A 20077-nucleotide genomic window follows, 5' to 3' on the forward strand; every position below is an offset into this window, starting at 1 on the left:
GACAAGGATTTCCAGAAGAACTGAGAACTTGTTCCACCAGACTGATGGAAACAGCATCAGCAGAAAAAAATTAATGACCTTAATTTGTTACTCAAAAAAAAAAAAAAAGTCCTTGTGGTAATTCTCAATCCAAAAAACCCTTTAAACATCCGTGACTGCATGTGTGTGTCTACAAATGCCTATTTGTAACATAGAAAAGATGTGATGCACTTCAGTTGAGCAACACATTTTTGTGCCTCTTAGCTGGCCTAGGCTTTCTACTTTGCCAAAAATAGACTGAAGCAAAGAATGATTTCCACCAATACCACAAAGCACACTGCCAACGTACACAGGGGCCCTTAGGACAGACACCAGGCAACACAGGGGAAAGAGCATCGTTAAGTCAGTTTCTCTTACCTTTAACTTCAGTAAAATAACAAAACAATTCATATTAACCGCAAGGAAATACTCATCAGATTCCAGAAGCCTTTGAGACAGGATTTTCAGATGCAAGCAATATCCAATAGATGTTTTCCCACTGCAAAGGACCAGCTTTATCTTTGAATTGTGCAATTGCACCTGGTTAAAGTGATTGTACAGCATCCAGTGAGGTGGCTGGAGCCAAAGAGGGGCAATCCAGGCCAACAAGAAGCTGCTCCATGTGTTCACACTGACTGTCCTTTCCATGCGGTGACAGTCACCACCACAAGTTGGGAGGTTCCTCGGCCACTCTGCTTTTAAACAAGGTAATTTCATCCAAGTGCCTCATGGGGACATCTCTGATGACCTCTGTCAAGTCCTCGTGAAGCAGAGGGAAAATGACGACATTTAACGCAGGGCGTTCTGCCTGGAAACTAAATCAGACACAGGTTATTAGCCAAGGAAAAATACCAATTCTCCAGTGCAAGACAAGGGGATGGCATGGGGATAGATCATGCAGGGGTGGGGGCGAGGAAAAGCTGTTCAGAGGAGGCAGGAGGGGCAGCTGAGCTCCTCTCTGTCAGCAGGGAGTGCAGGCTGGGCTTGCATCCCTTTTCAGCGAGTCTGCTGAGCTGACACAAACCCAAACTGCACCTAAAATAGGGAGGGAGAAAGAAGTTTTAAAAAATTAATAAACAAATCACAACATATGGGTATTCTTAGAGAACCAGAGATCCTAAGAGCTCTGCCCAAGCCGGGCAAGGTGCTCACAGATAACAATTTAAACCACCTGCAAACCCAGCAGCAAGTTGCAGAGCCATTAGGAAAATCAGGCCAGAGCAGTGCCAGGCATTGCCTCGGGGCTGAGCCTGGGATTATCACTCCAGGCTGGGTTGTTCTGCATGCAGAGTCTACACTCTGCAATTAGAGCACAGGCAAGTTTAGAAAGCTCAGATGTGCAGATAAGCATTTAAGTGTGCTCACACACACGCACACTGCAGCCTCCTTTTTAATCCAGGCTGCAGAGCAGGGGGAGAGATCTGCAAAAGTTAAAACCGTTAAACAATGCACAAAGAAACACACAAAAAAAGCTCAAGTCCCCATCAGCAAGTACTCTACATGAAAGCAACCTGGTGTGGAAGAGAAATAGTATCATTCAGTGTAACATAACAAGGGATCAGTGTTCTCAAACTGGGGTAAAGTTATGCTACTTTTTAAGAGTTACACCTTAAGATTGAAGACTTGTGACTTCTAGCCCTGTGCCACCAAGATGCTTTCTCTGAGCAGTGGGACAAGAACCAGTTCATTATCACTCACAAGGAGGCAGAGTCACACCGGCAGCACCAGTCCCTGGAGGCTGAACCAAGCTGTGTTGGGTTGAAAGAGAAGCTCACTGCTCAACAACCTTCTCTTAGACAGATGTGTGCCTGGAAGATTCCCAGCACATCTCTAGCTCTGGAATGGCCAAATTTCTGTCAAACAGAGAGGGAATGGCTGGATATTCATCTGCTGGAAACACACATGAAAATCCCAGGTAGCAATACAGCCAGCTGAAGAAAGGAACACAAGAGACTGGCATTTCCTGGGAGACAGGAAGGATATTCCCATGCAAAAATGATTTGGAGCTACCAAAAGCATGGCAGAGAAACTCCCATTCCAAGACCAGTTGCTCAGTCCTAGCGGGTTGAATCAATTTGCCTGAATCTAAGTTGCTGCAGGAGTTAAGGATTTCCAGCAACAGAACTACCTGGGGCAATTTTATATCTTTCTGCATCACAGACCTGCCCTTCATGCCTCCTGCCTAAGGGCTGGCAGAAAAGGACATGGCTCCTTGAGTGGATCTGGGGGCTTGTGTAGGAGCTGAGCAGCTCCTGACTTCCAGAGCACTGCCCTCAAGAAATCAACCAGCAAATAACTGCTGATCTGGAAGGCAGTTGGTAAAGTCTGCAGTGAAATCACATAAAATACAGCCAATGTCTCTTTGGTACTCCCTCCTCTGCCTCAGCTCTTCATGTTTCTTATCCAGCACCACAGTCCTGCAGAGAAAATCATGTTAATAGACCAAGTTTACTGAAGTTCAGCAAGGAAGAAGCTGCCATCTCCCCAAGGGAAAGAAACCTTTGCTTCCTTCTTTGTATATAGACTCTCCCAAATTGGATCTGTGTGCTGCCTTGTCACCATATACAAAATTGTAGTTTATAAGCAGCCTTTACATGTAGCTATAAAACAGAGAACCCAGACGAGTTTACATGATGAACTGCCACTGAGACAACCGAGAAACCCCAACGCAGTAAGTGTCCCTTCCAAAGAGGTTTGTGTGAGGGGTTTGAACTTGATCTAAAAGAGAAAAAAACCAGAAAGCTTTGTAATTTTCTCTCCCCCTCAACAGGAAACTGTATGTTACTGCAAACCTTGTAAATTCCATACCCCAGCAAGTTGACGCCGGAGAATTCTTTCCATGTACAATTTGCATGATTTAAGGAAAAAAAAAAATCAAATGCACATGGTTCACTATTATTCTCAGCTAAATGTGCGTGCAAAGCCTCTCCTTTAACTGCCTGGTAAAAAACACCCTGATTTTAACGAGCAGCTGTCATAATGTTAAACTGGGATTAGCAGTTCCCAAAAGCAGCCTCCCTCTGCAATCCATGCTCCTTTAGTCCTTCCCCGGAAGGCAATTCCTTTCTTCGTACACCTGTCCAGGTGGGCTAGATTAAGTGAGAGGCACTTAGAGCACTAGTTCAAAAGGCCCCAGGCATGGGGAGGAGATAACAAGAAGGGGAAGAGAGTGAGTTAATGAGTTGCAGAATAGCTCCTGTAATCTTCTTGAGGGTTCTTTCCTCATTCCACACCTGGATGGACTTCAAACTCCATCCACCTCTGCAAACGCACGGCTTGTAAAATTAAAACCCAAAGGACAGAGAAGGATGTCGACCTGGGGAGACAAAAGAGCTGCAGTTTCAGGCATGAGATCCTGCTTTTGCTTTTTTTTTTTTTCCAAGGGAAAAAAGCCAAGGATATGCTTCCTTGCTCTCTCCTACAAAACCTTCAGACGAAACTCATCATGATTAATTAAATGAAAGCAAATTTTCTAGGCAACTGACTAGCAGCCCCTTCAAAACAGATCCTTTAATCACAAACAACCCCTGGGATAACCCTCCTTCCATCTATTTTCCAGCATAGCCTCTGGTCCAGCAGACTCAACACCAAACCAACAACCACCCAGTGGGAACTTCCACAAGGAGATCTCACAACTCTCCTCACTTGGATGTGAACACAGACTGGCCCTGGTCTCAAGAGCTGGTTGGATTCACCCACGGTGCTGGGAAGCAAAGGGCAAAGCACACCCTGTGTCACAAATTCCTCCTGGCATCAGCAGAGGTACAATGTCTCTTTGCTGTTAGATCTTGAACAGGTTGTACGTGGAGGAAAGGGTTAATGATGCTTTGCTATTTGTCTCCGAAATTATCCCAGAACAGGTGTGGACTGGACACAGTAAGGTTATTTTCAAGAGAACAGCTTGGTAAATAGCCTAACACTACACTCTCAATTACTTCCAGCCACTGTGGCAGGATCCAATATGTAGGTCAGGGACAAAGTCAAAAGGAAAGAGAAAAAGTCTAAAGCAAGGCTGCACTTTGATCAGATTTCCTCGATTTTAGCAAGACAAAAGAGTCCCTCCCTGGAATTCAGTTATCTCCTGGCAAACACTGACATACCTCTCCAGAGAGGCCAGTGAGTCCCCAGGAGGCTCCACCTGCTGATAGAGCCAAAGGGCAGCCCAAAGCCATGGGGAATCTCACCAGCCAGTCTGGAATGACAAATTATACCCCCCTGCAGCCCTCTGCACCACAGACCCTGGAAGGCGACAGCTCCTCTGTGCTAGGTGCTGCTCACCCTCTCTCACTTGCAAGGAAAGGATAAAGCACTATTTGGGGCTGAAGAACATATTTCCCTTAGAGACTTCCAGAGAAACCCAAGGAAAGCCCTATGGCAAATTCAGATGTTTCAGCACATCCCACTCCACAGAAGCTGGCAAGCAGGACCAAGGGCACACAAGGTGGGATAATTAAGCACTGCCAACAAAAGCAGCACACAGCAGATAAAGTGAGGAAATACAGTGTATCAGGAGTGGATCAAGGCCAGACTTCTCAACTCCACAGACAGCTGAGCTTATGGGAAAAGAGGCTCTACAGAAGAAAAGGAAGGAAGGAAACCAGGAGAAGCTTGATTTGGGGGAACAGAGCACAGCGGGGGCAGAGCAGATGTGGACTCTGGTTGGCATGACTCTCACAAACACAAACCAGTCTCTGCTGCAGTCATACACCACCTCCTCTCTCTGTTTAGACCTCCCCCACAGGCTGGTGAGCTGCTTCTGGAGAGGCACAAGTTTCCCAAGAGACCAACTCACTTTCTGCCCAGCTCTCTCACCTACATGCACAAACCCCTGTTAATCCTCTGCCAGGCACAGCCTAAGTCTGTTTTCACTGGAAGCCTTGCTCACATCTCAAAGTTTAAGTGTGGCATTGGTCTCGAAAGCTTCAGCCAGCACACCTGAGCCAGGCTGGAAATTCCCTTCCTGAAGCATGGCATGGTGGAATGGAGAAAGTGCCAGGACAAGCTGGAGCAGCTGACAGCAGTGTGACCCAACATACACACACTTTTCTCATCTTCTCAGGGGAGGCCAGACACACACTTGAAATTTGTTCCACTGGCCGTGCCCTGACCTCAGTACCAGGGAGCTGCTAAAGCTCTCCTCGCTCACACACTGCCAGCAAAGCTTCTCCAGAGCATCTCCCAGCCATGCCAAAGAACGTGCAAGTGGGATTGCCCCAGGTCCCTTCCTTTGTGAGCAAGGAGGACCCTTACCCTTCACTCATCCCCCCCAAGGCCTCTCCACACTGACACTAGAGCAGACCTGTTCCTTGGTGCCATTCTCTCTTCCAGCCCTGCCAGAGTGCCAGCACGGAGCAGACTTCATTTCCAAACCTGAGAAATGGACTTTAAAAGTTCCCAAGGAAAGCTGTTGCTATTCCTCTGCTGGTTCCTAACTCCATACAATGAGGTATTTTCTCCATAAAGTGATTTCCTTTAGGAGTGTCTTCTCTCCCCTCATGCCTACACAGACAAACCAGCATTCTCCCAAAGCCTGTGATTTCCCCTCACCATAAATCCCATCACTACAGCCTCCAACCTGAAACCAAGGGGTGTAGATGGGACTCTGGAAATCATTCACACACATCACTGCCAACTCTCCCGTTATCTTCAACTCAGCATCACCCTCTACCACTGCACTGAGCCACAGGGAAGCAGCAATTCACATCAGACTCATCCCGAGCTGAGGCAAATTACATCTCTGCGCTGTGGTTTCCCTGTAAGGCATGAATGGCACTCTGCTACTTCTGTGAACTGAGGTTTGTAGCATACACGCCTGCAGACTGAGGTTCTTACATTATTTTGCCAGCTGAACTCTGCATCAGTCGAATGTGACCGGACAATTAGAGGAGGAGGGAATAAGAGCCCAAAGAGCGATGCCAGAGCGCCCAGGACATGTCCTAGGGGAGTGCTCTGCCAGAGCAAGCTGAAAGTTATTTCCTAATCTCTTCCACAAATTAAAAAGCTACTGCAATAACTGCTCAATTAGATTTATTTTACTATGGAAATGCTTTAAAGCTGCAGTTAATGCTTCCGTTCAGCCTTTTACACCCTCATGAAGAAAAAGCACGACAGTACTATTCCAATATAATTTCTCAGCCAAGAGAGAGAAGACAATCCTTGAATGCTATTTCAAGCACAAACCAATCTACCCACTGAGGAAGGGTTCAGGACTGAATTCCCTTCAAAACACATGAGCTGGCATTTAGAACGAGCCATTTGGGTCAGCCACAGGAATGCATTTAAAGAAGGGGCTTTGTGAGTACCCCCCAAAGAAGATAAATAAATATGGCAGATTGGGGATGGTCCCACAAGCTGTGCTGGCTTGTAAAGTATTTGAACCCACCCATAAGCAATATCCCTGGTAGAAGCAAAGGTGTCCAGGCCACACCTCAAGCAGTCAGTCAGCCTTTGCCAAGCCCGCCAAGGAATTCTTGGGCAACGCAAGCTGACAAGGATACAGTTTGTTATTCAGTCTGTGACAGAATGATTCAGGGGTTTCCAAGAGCAGGAAATGAAACAGACAATGAAAAGCTTGAGCAGGATGCTAATGATTCACTACACCAGCCTGGTGATATATTAAGTCTTCTGCAATCCGATTTCTGCAGGGCCAGAGCCCACGGCACGCTGAGGCTGGCGGGTGGGATCAGCAGCCTCCGCTGGCTCTGGGGCACAGCAAAGCCAGCAGTGTACAGACAGGGACTTCTTCAAGGCCAGAAGGAAGAGAAGGTGGTGAAGGGATACAAAACCAGCCTGAAAATCTTAAATAAGCCCTGGGTGCTAACACCAGCTTTGCGCAGTGGCGATACAACAGCAGCAGTCGGGTGGGCACAGCGGGAGCGACGCTGGAGGACTCGGATAAAGTCAAAGATGATCTTGCACTCACCCACTGCCCCTCCAGCCCCCTCCCACCCCCTCTCACACTAAAAGGATTACCCAAAAGGGATTTTCTGAGGCTGAGCCCACAATGAGAACCCAGGCAAGAGGAATACTGCAGAGATATGCAGGGCAGGGGGGAATGCTTAGCCCTGAGGTGAGCAAAAACTCATTTGCAATAGTTCAGTCCTGTGCTAAATGCCAAGAGGGACTGGCTCACTCAGCACTTTCCAAACACTCAGTTTCAGCTCTGTGCTCCCACCTGGAAGCCCTGTTTCTGCAACTGAATCCCAGTAGGGTGCTTCATCTCTTCAGCAAGCATCATGGCTCTCACAGCCACACAGGGCCACTGGAATCTGCAGTTTAGGAAAAGGTAAGATCCAGCCAAGAGTTTCATGTTAAAAAAGGACAATAACAAGCAGAGGGAAATTTAGGTAATGCAGCAGAAGCTTGAATAGGAAAATCTAATTCAGACTGAAACAGCTGTTCCTGGAAAGTGCTAGGAGTCTTATTGGGAAAGTCACTTCAAATTAAGCAGTGCTCATACCTGACACAGGCAGAAGGCAGGGTAAATTAGAGTTTCTCTTTCTCGGGGTCTTGGATCCCCAGAATAGGCAGATTGTCCTAAACAAGTAAAATTCCCTGCACTTTCCAGCATTGGTTAAGCTGAGATTCACCTTAGTCACAGAATCACAGAATTTTTTAGGGTGGAAAAGATCTTTAAAATCATTGACTCTAACCATTCCAAGTCCACCACTAACCCATATCCCCAAGTGCCACATCTACATGTCTTATAAATCCCTCCAGGGATGGCACCTGCACCACTGCCCTGCGCATTCTGTGCCAGGCTTTGACAACTCTTTTGCTGAAAACCTGTTCCTAATATCCAATCTAAATCTCCCCTGGTGCAACTTGAGGCCATTTCCCCTTGTCCTGTTGCTTGCTACCTGGGAGAAGAGCCTGACTCTCATCTGGCTACAACCTCCTGTCAGGTGGTTGTAAGGAGTGATAAAATTTCCCCTGAGTCTCCTTTTCTCCAGGCTGACCCACACCAGCTCCCTCCCCAGACGTGTGCTCCAGCCCCTTCCTCAGCTTGTTGCCCTTCTCTGGACACACTCCAGTCCCTCAGTGTCTTTCCTGTAGTGAGGGGAGCAAAACTGGACAGAGGTCATGTCTCACAATGCCAAGTCACACAGATGCTTTGCAAAACCATTTGCTGGGGACAGGCAGCAGTGTGGCTGGGGAGGAGAGCAGAGAGCCTGAGTGAGGACTGCTAACTCCCCAGTTAGAGGGGATGCTGCTCCAGGATTCCAGGCAGCTCCAGCACTCTGCACATTCTCTTAACAGCTCTCAGACCCCAGGAATTTACAACAGCACTCTTGGGAGACGTGAGCAGGTGATCCCAGCTGCCCACCCATCACCCCAAAACACACTCATGTTGCACCATGATCTTTCCCTCTCTGATGTGGCTCAGCTTGGACTCCACTTCTATAAATCACAGCTTGCCTCTACACCTTGACACTTTCCCCCTCTGTATGAAGAATCCCTAATGACATTGTGTTTTCAGAGGGGTTTATTTTGCTTTGGTGGTTTTTTTCAAATTTTATTGTAGCTTTCTTGATCTTTTTCCAAGGTGTTTTTCCAAGGACTTTTCACAGGCTTACATTGTCTAGTGTTGTAGAGTCCTTGAAATCATTACAATGATAGAAGCTATCTAAACACTTCAGCTAAAACCGACAAAATTCTAAAGGCACACACTGGAAAATACAAATCTGTCCTTGAGGCCAAGAGGATGTTTGCCAAAGCATTACCCATCCCCTCTTCCAGCCTGTTTTCCAATGGTAAGCCTCACCAGGAAAGCAATTTCTCTTGCACATTTGTGAAGTGCCCACTAACCAGGCATGTAGCTGTGCAAGCCTGAAGTCATCCAAATTCCTTTCCCGCAGGATTTTTGGGGCAGAGAAATACAGGCGTACAAACACGAGCATTTAGCACGCAGCCCTCGGTGAGCAGTGGGACCTTCCATGGGTCACAGCTCCATCTACTGACTATTGCACAAAACAACAGTGGGGAAACGCTCGGGAAAGCTCTTGGAAGCAAGAACCATTCCCTTGGATCTGCCTTTTAGAAACCCCAGCACAGTGGCTAAGCCCAAAAAGGAGAAGCAAATTTACCTTCTCTGCAAAGAAGCCTCCTGGCACAGCAACAGGTCTGGGGTCAGGCCTGAAGCTTACAGTCACTGCTCCTCAAATTGTGGGATTTCGGTGTTTGTGGAATTACAGCTGTGGTGGTTTGAACAGAAGAGTTACTTAAACAGGGACAACACGTGCTTGGAGCTAAGTACTCCAGCAAAGTTTGGGTCCGGGGTAAAATGGAAAACATTGTGTTTGTTGGATCTGCTGCTGTCTGAAGTGTGGCAGCAGCTGAGCACCATGTGACGGGGGGGGGGGGAAAAAGTCATTTTATGGACAAACTGAGACTAGACCAATGTCACATGTGAAATCTGAGGAAGATCAGGGAAGTGGATATGGATCACTCAAGCCACATCTCCCACTTTAACCACTAGCTGCTTCTTATGTGCAGAGGATCTCCCTGAGCCATAAAGGAGCTCACCCCTCCCATCCACACTGAAGGGAAAAGAATAAAGAAAAACACTGCGATGATTTATCTGCCCAGAGGGAAACAGTCTTTACAGTCTTCTCTCCAGCTCAGAGGAGACCTTGCCCTTGCAAGCCTCCTGTTTGCTGATGAGGCTCCAGATGAGCCTTGTTCTGCTTATTGTGTTTCATTGCAAAAGAGCCAGAACTGAATCAGTAGCTTTTGATGACTTAAATACTCAAACTAGTCTGTCTCAAATAGCAGCAAACTTCAACCACAAACTGCTCACAAGAAAGCTGGACAGCATGGGGCCTGGTTTAGAGCTGTCACAAGACTAACAGACATGAGAACTCTCTTTTCAGGCCAGTGGAACAGAAATACATAACACTAACCTTATTTTACAGTCAAAGGGAAAAGTTTGAGATTCAGTTCATGCTGTAAGTCATCAGTGTGATGCAGCAGATTTAATCCCCAAGCTCCCATCACCACACCCTGTATATACACCATCTTCCAGTATAATTCTACAACTGAAACCAGTCTGTTCTCCACAAATGGGTCCCAATCTTTTCTGTGATCCAAGACCTCTTGTGCATCCATGCCTGGAAAAGGACTGCCCTGCACTACACTGCATTTTCAAGTGCTGTTGTGTGCCCATCCCTGGGCCTTTCCCATTCCCACTCACATTTCTTCTCTTTTTAGAGGCACTGGGAGAATGGGAGTCACTTTGGCCTTATCTCCCTGTTAAAAGCAGCCTAAACAACACCACCTCCACAGCCCTAAAACAGGAACTCTGACCCTCAACAGGACCCAAGGAACACAGATCAATTGCCCCAGCTCAAGGAAGGGAGCAAACAAAGGCTCATTGCTGTCCCTCCTCTCACCTCCTCCTTCCTACTCACTCTCCATATTTTACACAAACACACAGCATCTGCACACATTCCAAGCAAATGGAAAAAAATAAGGATAAATCACCTTATTTCATTCTGGCACAAGGATATGTAACTTCCAACTTGCCGTCCAATGGGCTCTTCCAATTTAAAACTTGGATTAAGGGGACACCAGCAGCAGATTCTGAGAGGAAGCTATGCTGTGTGAATTAGAGCCTTACCCACAGGTTTAAGCTCACACATGGATTTTACTGCATGTCTCTCTGCCCTTGGAGTAGCAGACAAAACGCAGCCAAGAGCAAGTCAGTTCCTGACCCCATCCAAAGACACATTTGTGCTAGGATGAGAATGGGATCACTGGAGAAGTCACGTGGCTAAAGACTCGCTGATGGCTCATGGAAGACTCCAGGCTTTGCTTACAAATCATCTTCTGTATTTTGTTCCTTCCATTTTATTACTAGAGACAGTTGCATGAGAACAGGATCTTTGTTGCTTGGGAGAGCATCTGCTCCCACTGCTTATCCTCCTCCTGAAGTCATAATCTTACGTGACATCAAAATCGTTTCCAGAGCCACCAATTACAATGTCACAGAGGATTATGACTTCAGGTGTAGAATTTGCAGTGGGAGCAGATGCTCTCTTCAGCAAGAAAAAACCCCAACCTTCAAAAAATCCTGTTTTCATAGAAATGTCTCCATTAATAAAACACAAAAGAAGAAAACAAGTGTGACAGCCAGAACTGTCGCTAAATATAACAAGAGTTTTTAATATTTCCACAAGGCATCAGCTGCTCTTTGGAAATTTTCCCAGGGTTTAGATTCAGAGGTACAGAATAAAGTGAGAATAAGTCCACCACAGAGAAAAAGAAGGAGAAAAGACTGCAGAACACTGTATTTCTGCTCAGTAAGTGGACATTAAAATTTTGGCCAATGCTGCAATGGCACCTCAGAGGGAGGGAAAATAAAAACCGGGAACTGCGGATTTTTGGCCCTTTCTAAGGATCCCCAAAGCACAGCTGAAATCAGCCCAGAAACGTTTTCACGGATACAATGCCCCGTGAAAAGCAAACTCAAAGAATCCTTGTCGCATCACAAGGAATTTACTCAGATGTTGCCAACAATCCCCATCCCAGAAGGACACAGAGGCTTTCAGAGGCAGTAACAATCTCGGGAGCAGTTTGGTAGGGAGCTAATATAGTCACAGGCTCTTCTGGATTTGATCCGCGGAAACAAGCCAAGTGTAATAAGTCAGTTTGAAGCTGGAGGAAGGCTGGGGGGGAGGAGCAGCCTTTAGGATGCAGTAATAACGCTGTGTGATTTGAAATTTTTATTAGAGCTTAACAGGGCACAGCAACAGTAGGTGACAAAGAAAACAGGCTGAAGGCGGGGAAAAAAAAATCCTTATAGGAAAAAAAAGTAATAATGGAAAGTCTGTTGCATGGGAAATATTTTGTAAGATGACTGACTGCCACTATTAGAAGATTTCCAAATGCCAAGAGTAATTAAAAGCTCTCTTTTCAAATGCAGTTCACGGCTCACACACAAACGTTTCCCACCACGTGAGCCTCAGAACACTGCAAGGGGCCAAGCAAAATGCATTTAAGAACTGCCAAACGTGCAAAGGCAGTTTGTACCAATTCTCCCCCCTCACGCACCCCCCCGAAGAAAAAACCCTTCACAACAACCCTTTAAAGGCTTTGAATTGCGCTGCCAGGGGATTATCAGTATGTGACATTTACAAGTGATTAGAGGACAGAGAATTATCTTAGTCACTTGTGGGAAAGGAGGAAAGCTTCAAGGTCAAATCTCTCAGTACTTAAAATGTCGGCAGATGTTTTGTTTACACAAAAAGTGTCGTTTGATTTATGATGGAGCTTTACATCCAGAACTTCAACTCAGCCAACAGAACTGCAGAGAACATGGGTGGGAATGGAATCAAAAATTCATATAATACCTTCAAATACCTCACTGATTCACTCTTATTAAAATAAGAGGCCAGTTTATGTGCCAAGTGGTTACACAGTACCTATTAGCTTCTTGGAACAAGTGCTCCAAGCCATATAAACCTTGGCAAGCAAGGAAATGAGAGATAAATCTTCAACAGCTCCAGAAATCCCACATCAACCCCCTTCCGCACTCACCTCCGGACAATGGATTGCTGGAGATTTTTGCAAACGGTAAGAGATTCTCCCATAAACATGTGGCACATGATGACCTCGAGGCAGTTGGCCATGAATGACATCACTGCGTCAGACTGCAGAGTCCCACTCCGGGAGACGATGCAAAGCCGCTGGAGAGAGGAGCAGTGACTCAGTGCCTGGAAGAACTGGGCGCCCGCACAAAAGTAAGGCTGTTCCAGCCTGCAGGAACAAACAAAAACAAGTCAATGGGCAATGCATGCTTGGGACGATCTCAGGCAAGAGGCAAGACAGCACATTCATGGGGAGTTGGCAAACGGATCAAGCAGTGTCCCCCACTGCTGAAGGACAAGGACACAAATGGGCAGAAAGGCCCTAAACTGCAGAATTCTGGCGCCCACGGGGAGTAACCCCGGAGTACCCCTGGTTTTGCAAGTCTTCCACGAAGTATGGTGGGTGAGACAAGCCTTGGGTCTGAGCAGTAAATCAATTTTGGTCTTACAAGCACAGCCAGGCTCCTGCCACCTGACATTCACCCAGCAGGTGATATGGATTTAGGGACTTTCTGCTCCAGTGTGCAAACAATGATCAAACCAGTCATGTCTTCAGTTTATTGCCCAGAGATAAAGAGGCATGAAAAACACACAGCACACACAGGACGATACAGAACTTGGGCCTCTGGCACCAATACAGTGGTCACAATCAGCACTGGCAAAGGATCAGAGCTACTGCTCTCCCACAGGAAGAACAACCATCATCAACCCAACCTTTATCTTAAACACTTGGCCCAGAGAAGAGAGACAGGATCCTCTGCCATGGCTGTCCACAGTCTGACATCACAGCCCAAGCAGGACAACAAAACGCCATGGTGAGGCCAGACCTGGCCAACGAGGGGTCTGTGTTTTAACTAGCAGCCTAACTGGGTGACTCCCTCACAGAAACCAGCCTGCAGGAAGCAGAACTTGCTCGGGGCTGGTGCCACCAGGAGAGTTCATCTGCTTAGTGCAGATTTACTACAAGGCTTCAGAGCACTTGGGAATCTCAGTCATTGGGTCAGGAAGGCCAAGAGCTCCAAGAAGGTTAATCCATTAGGTGATAACAAGCTGTTGGCCCCAGCCTGATCTGGATAATCTCTGCATAGGCTTTTGTAGTACTCAGGGGTATCTCAGCAACTTAATCCTGCTAATTGATAAATTCTGCTTTACTCTCAGCCTGTGACTGCTGTTGGGTGGCTTTGCCTCAAGAGATCCTAAGAGCATATCAGCACTTTGAGTAATAAACTAAAATTACTATTAAGGAAATAGGCATCCTCTTCAATTTCTCAACAGCATTACTGGTTCGCTGTAAATTTAGGACAAGAAGCACAGAATCTCCTGCACGCTGACAGCAGGTTTCCAGGTGAACCCCTGAGACACGCCAGCCGCACTCGCAATGCCTCCCTTCCCTCGCTAGATGGCAATGTTGGTTTGGAATATCCCCTTAAACTAGTGCCTCGGTTTGGAAAATTGGGAAGGGAAAAAAGGGTGGAAACGGCAGAGAATTAGACGAATAAAAAGAAAACTACATTATCAGGAGGAAGCGTTAAGCACTAAAATTATCTTAAGCCTATATAAAACCTTAGACTTTACTCAGGAAGGAAGAATGACAGCTTCCATCAAAGCGTGGTACACTCTTGTTCCAGCCTTTATTCTACACTCTAAGCTGCCTCCCATCTGTATCGCTCTTGGCCTCCATTTCAAAGCCTCTGGAAACTACAGGGCCTAGGCTGAGTGAAGCAACACTGCACACCCAAAACTCCTTCCCCAGCCCTCAGTTTTTCCATGGCTATTTGCTCTCCTGAAGGTTAAAAATACATTCACATAACCCAAGATATCAAGCAGCCGAATTTCCAACAGCTTCCATTCCTGGGGTGAGATACCAGCACGCTCCTCACCCATTACAGATGGGAAGTGGTGGAAAATTAAAGCCTTCCTGAGGTGTTTCAGCCACTCTGGATCCCTTCACTATTGCAGTGGATCATGAACAGGCACACAAGCACCAGTCTCGGGGGATGAGCAGTAATTTCAGTTGCAGTAACTGAACTGTGACCACAGAGTGACCTTGCTGTTACTACTGTTCAGCATTTTGGACCCTTTTGTGAACAGAGGATGACAATGGGACCGACAGGTCCTGCATTCTCACCAAAAGAAGCTGATTTAGGGGAAAAAAGAAGAAAACATCTTTCTAAAGTAACAACATTTGTGTTTGTATGGACTGGTGCAAGGAAATCATCACAGTTTGTGCCCTTTGCTTTCACAAGCACATTTTGGTTACCATGAGGCTCTTTTGTGTACCCTTTAGGATCACATCCTTGGTAGGATCCTTTAAATCCCACCAGGAGAGGAACATCAACAGGACAACCTCTAAACTTCAAATATTTTCAATATATTATCAAGCAAAGAAATTAAAAAATAAAATGCATGACTTTAATACAAACCAAGGCAGAAAGAGATCCTATTGGGAAACCTAAGGACAAGTCTACATTATCTAGACATTGTAGGAGTCTCTTCCTTCCTGGAAATTTGAGATGTGTGTACACACAAAGCCAAAAAGTCAGCAAAGGCACATAGTATTTAACCAGCCCCGACAGGCTGTTAGCTCCCAAATATGCAGCATCCACTCTTCCTTATCTAAAAGGAAGACAATCACAGCACTTTTTGCTCTTAAAACACTGGTTAAAGGGCATATCCTGATCCTTCAAGGATGCCTTCCCGTTCTCCAGAAGTCAGGAAGGAAAATACCAGAAACACAATCACTGAGACCTCTGACATTATCAAGTACAACCTATGACCTACAACCTACACCCATGTCAATCAGACCATGACATTAAGTGCCATGTTCAGTCTCTCCTTAAACACCTTCAGGGATGGTGACTCCAGCACCTCCCTGGGCAGCACATTCCAGTGTCTAATCACCCTTTCTGGGAAGAAATTCTTCCTAATGTCTAACCTAATCCACCTCTGGCACAGCTTGAGGCTATGTCCTCTTGTCCTGTCACTAGCTGCCTGGGAGAAGAGACTAACCCCACCTGGCTACAACCTCCTGTCAGGGAGCTGTAGAGAGTGATAAAGTCATCCCTGAGCCTCCTCTTCTGCTGGCTAAACACCCCCAGCTCCGTCAGCTCTCCTCATAGGATTTGTGTTCCAGACCCTTCACCAGCTCTGTTCCCTTCTCTGGACACACTCCAGCACCTCCATGTCCTTCTTGAAGTGAGGGGCCCAGAACTGGACACAGCACTCATAAGTCTGTCATTGTACCCAGCCACTGCAGCTACTTTGGACCAGAACAGTTTGAACAGGCGCCTCAACAAACCACGCACTACACTTCTGAAGATCCACAAACAAAATGGAGATAGTCAAGGGCAGCCCCTCACCTGAGATCTCTCAAACACTTGCAGTGTTTCAGCATGTCCATGAGAGCAGACATATAGACCACCTTCCCCATCATGCCCAGGTTGGCCAGGGACAGAGTCCGCAAGTGCTGGCACTGCAGGCCGATGGGCACGAGCCCAGAGCCAGTGAGGATATTTGGCAGTTGTGCTAAGGTGAGGCTCTGCAGGTAAGTCAATTGGCTGATGGCAGCCACCTCTGAATCCCCCACGCTTTGTGCCCGGACACAAGGAGGCAACGAGTTCCGAATGGCTGGCTCGTTGCGGGGCATGGCAGAGGAAAAACTGGACCCAATTATTTCCAAGGTTTCCAAAAATCGGAGGCTTCCCATCAGAGCCCAAAACACTGAAGATTCTAGCTTCTGATTTGCCTGCTCCGCTAAGTTCCTTGGATATGTCTGTACCCCAATCCGAACTTTCCTTCCAAATGTTTGGGGCACCAAATTAGGTGTTGTGGGAGGCTTCTCCACACTTGCAGCAACATCTGTGATGGAGCAAACTGGTAGTGCTAACGAGAGCAGGTGCTTTAGCCTGGACAGGAGCTGGCACAGGTGGTTCCCTATGCTTTCGGAGCTGTGGTGATGAGCTGCAGACAGGTTGAGGTGTCTCAGGTTGCAGCAGGACACCACCAGGCTTTCCAAAATGCTACTGTCAATGTCATCTTCTGCTTTCCGGAACAAGGACTCCGGAGCCAGACAGTGAACGCAGCCACTGAGATTCAAACTGGTCAAGCTTTTCAGATCCTTCCCACCATTAATGACCCTCTGGATCAGGTGACCACCAGATAAGGTGCATCGGCTAAAGCTGAAGTAGAAAGGGTTGTTGAACTTCAAGTGTTGCAGGAGCCCAGAGCCATTAATCCAGGCTTTGGGCAGTTGTAAAGCATCCAGACGGACATTTCGAGCCATGGAGTGCAGGAGGTTTTTGGTAGCTCCTGTCTCAGCAAAGCTGCCGGGGGCAGAGATAAGGAATGCGTGGAGGTTCTCAGGTGTCCGATCGCTCAGCACCGCCAGGTACAGCCTCACCACCTCCTGATTGACGTAGCCAGGAGCCAGCCTGGCGTAGAAGATGCGCAGGTTCTGGTAATGGGGCACATTGCTTTCACCCACCATCAGCTGCCCCGAGAGCATAAACCCTTCCCGCGAGCGGTCGAGGATCTCGAAGTAGAGAAGCAGTTTCTCGAGGCTGGTGCAGCACGGAACGACCCCGTACGAGGGCGTGTAGAGGGTTTGCTTCAACTCTGAGACACGGCTAAGGGTGGCCTTGCACTCACTGCTCAGCTGGCTGGCATCAAAGCCCGGGTTGACATCGATGGCCAGGGAGCGCAGGTGCTGCAGCGTGGACAGCATCTTGGAGAGCCGCAGCGAGGTGACATGGCAGCCGGACAAGTTCAGCTTCACAAGGTTCTTGCACCGTGTCACGTGGTCGATGGTGGCACTGGGCAGCCAGTAGCACCCAGCCATGTTCAGCTGGTAAATCTCTTTTCCGATGTCCCTCATTAGCTGCTTCACTTTGTCTTTGTTCACCTGCACCCAAACAAAACCATGTTCAGTGAGATACACGGCAATGGTGTGCACTGACTCAGTTTCCCAGACGGAGGTGGGGAGAAGAGTGGTTGGCACTTAAGTTATGTGGTCCACATAACTTGGGGATGGTAGCACAGTCTAAGACTCCTTATTCTGCTGGCAGCTCAGTCTGCCATGCTTTGGACTCTGAAATTACACTTCCTTTAGCTTCTTAGTCTGTGCAGTTCTGCATTACAGACTGCAGGGCCAAAGCTGCTCAGCAGCTAACAGTGGAATGGAAAACCATCTCCATTTTCTACCAGCAAAGCTACTTCAGCAGAAGTGGCTATCTATGGAAATTCAAAGTGAAAGAAGAATGTTTCCATTCCCCTTCATCCAGTTTCCTCTTTTGGAAATGAGTAAGAGAGGCCTCCCCTCGTCTACCCACAGTGATACAGTCCCCATAAAAGCTATCACCCTTCGGTCCCAACTTTACTGTGGTGATAGCACATACACAATTTCTGGCCTTGCTCACTGCATGCCTGACAGCAACATACACAAGAGGTTTTTGCACAACAACATGGAAAACATATTTTGAGAAAACTGTAACTTTACACAATCCCAGCTACAAATGGAAGTTCAGGGTTACTTTCAGTTTAGCTTCCAGAAGCACAGAGAAAGTAAATTTTCAGTGACAGTATATAACTAAGGGAGCACAGAGCTGTTCTAACAAAGCATTCTGGAAAACAAATGCTTTTATAAAACAGTTTATTGTGTGTTTGGTTTCAGAGTTCAAGAGCAGTACATTTACACACACACACTGGAAAGTTCTACTTCTTGGCATTTTTTCCAGTAGTCAGATTTGCCTTCACAGCTAACAGAAGCAGCAAGTTACTCTCCCCACCTTATAGTCCTTCTGAAGTAAAACTGTGTGTGTTAGACTCTTGTCAAGGCAAAGTGTTGCGAGTTTCCTGCAGGTTCTCCTGACGTTCAGGACAAGGTCTGTGCAAGGGACATAGCTGAGGATGTGCAGAAGGATCTCATCTGAGAACTCCATCAAGTTGACACCATTGCTTTCCTCCTCACTCTCCTCACTTACAGTCTCCTGGAGGCGGAAAAGAATAGAAAAAAAAAGAAAAGAGAAAAAGCTTCTAGACCAGAAACTTCAGCAAAGCTTGTGAGAAAACAGATACACAGAGTCTCATAAGGATTTTTAAAGTGACAAAACAAACACTTGGATCTTTAAGTATTTCTATCCACATGAGGAAACCAAATGCCTTTCCTCAGAAGAGGATATGGAGGCAGTGCAAAACTTCACATGAAGCCACAGCACCTTCACTTGCTGTTTTGCTGTTGGCTACTTCATAATGGGGAGAAAAAGCATTTCCATTCGTTCCACTTACTTTGCAATTGGAAAAGTGTCTGTCCCTGATTCTTTGCTAAATATATCGCAGCAGTCGCTTTCTCTCCACCGAGCACCATCCATTTCAATAACCTCAACAGTTACATAACCATATACATATATATATATACACACATAGAGATATACAGACAGACACACACCAGCACTGCAATCCAGCACCACAATCCAGCACCACATCACCCACAGCACTTCTGCCCACTCTTTAACCACGAGGAATTAACCACTGACACCTGGGCTCAAAGGGGCCACGAGAGCCCCTTGGCTCCTGCAGCCCTCACTGCCTTCCTCTGGCACTGGGATGTCTCCTGTCACCCCAACCACGACCAGGCAGCAAGGGGTGGGTGCTGTTCAGGGACAGGGTATGACCCCATCCCACACTGCCGTGGTGATGGCAGTTTAGGGGTGACTGAGACTTCATCACTATCTTTACTACACTCAGATTGGCATTCACACCATGGTATGAATGAGGGGAAGGAGGGCTGGTCCCACCACGCAGCCTTTGTAAAGCAATCACAGAACATGCACAGCTGGAAGGGACTCATAAGGATCACTGAGTCCAACTCCTGACCCTGCACAGGACAACACAACAATCACATAATGTGCCTAAGTGCATTGTCCAAACACTCCTTGAGCTCTGTCAGGCTTGGAGCCATGCCATCTGCCCTGGGGAGGTGTTCCAGTGCCCAAACACCTCTAGGGGATGAGCCTTTCCCTAATATCCAACCTAAACCTTCCCTGACACAACTTCAGGCCATTCCCTCAGGTCCTGTCTCTGGTCCCAGAGATCAGAGCTGTCCCTGCACTGCTCCTCCCGAGGAAGTTGCATACAGTGATGAGGTCTCTCCTGAGCCTCCTCTTCTCCAGGGTGCACAAACCGAGTGATCTCAGCCTCTCCTCATACGGCCCCTCAAGGCGCTTCACCACCTTCATTGCGTCCCTTGGGCAACACAGCCGCCCCGAGGCAGCCCAGGGAGGGCAGTTCCCCTTCAGACAGCAGCCCTGAGGCCGCGTGGAATCACCACGGCTGGAAGAGACCTCTAAGACAGAATCACAGATTCAACCAGCTTGGAGGAGACCTCCAAGATTATCAAGTCCAACCATTAACCTGTCACTGCTCTAACCCGTAAACCATATGCTCCAGCGCAAACACCTTTTAAACACCTCCAGGGA

The 20077-nt window shown here is 47.2% G+C and overlaps 1 protein-coding gene across 1 annotated transcript; it reads right to left on the bottom strand.

The window, feature by feature from the left end:
- Positions 1 to 374: 374 nt before the first annotated feature.
- On the bottom strand, positions 375 to 18578 carry FBXL18 (F-box and leucine-rich repeat protein 18). The gene is made up of 4 exons (XM_009076184.1): positions 18389 to 18578; positions 15965 to 17505; positions 12556 to 12774; positions 375 to 833 (listed from the first exon to the last, which is right to left on the bottom strand). The coding sequence occupies exons 1-4, from the start codon at positions 18539 to 18541 to the stop codon at positions 677 to 679; spliced, it is 2070 nt and encodes a 689-aa protein (XP_009074432.1). The 5' UTR covers positions 18542 to 18578; the 3' UTR covers positions 375 to 676.
- Between the last annotated feature and the right edge of the window lie 1499 nt (positions 18579 to 20077).

The sequence above is a fragment of the Acanthisitta chloris genome, unplaced genomic scaffold (genome assembly GCF_000695815.1).
Source record: "Acanthisitta chloris isolate BGI_N310 unplaced genomic scaffold, ASM69581v1 scaffold12896, whole genome shotgun sequence".
NCBI classification, from domain to species: Eukaryota; Metazoa; Chordata; class Aves; order Passeriformes; family Acanthisittidae; genus Acanthisitta; species Acanthisitta chloris.

Bases quoted from the DNA above. Each gene is read 5' to 3' on its own strand.
- FBXL18 (XM_009076184.1), bottom strand. From the start codon at position 18,541: ATGGAGTTCTCAGATGAGATCCTTCTGCACATCCTCAGCTATGTCCCT. The intron at 17,506-18,388 runs GTGGGGAGAGTA...GTTTGGGTGCAG, and splicing joins TACTTCAGAAGGACTATAAG to GTGAACAAAGACAAAGTGAA. The intron at 12,775-15,964 runs GTGAGGGGCTGC...TTGTTCCTGCAG, and splicing joins AAGTGTTTGAGAGATCTCAG to GCTGGAACAGCCTTACTTTT.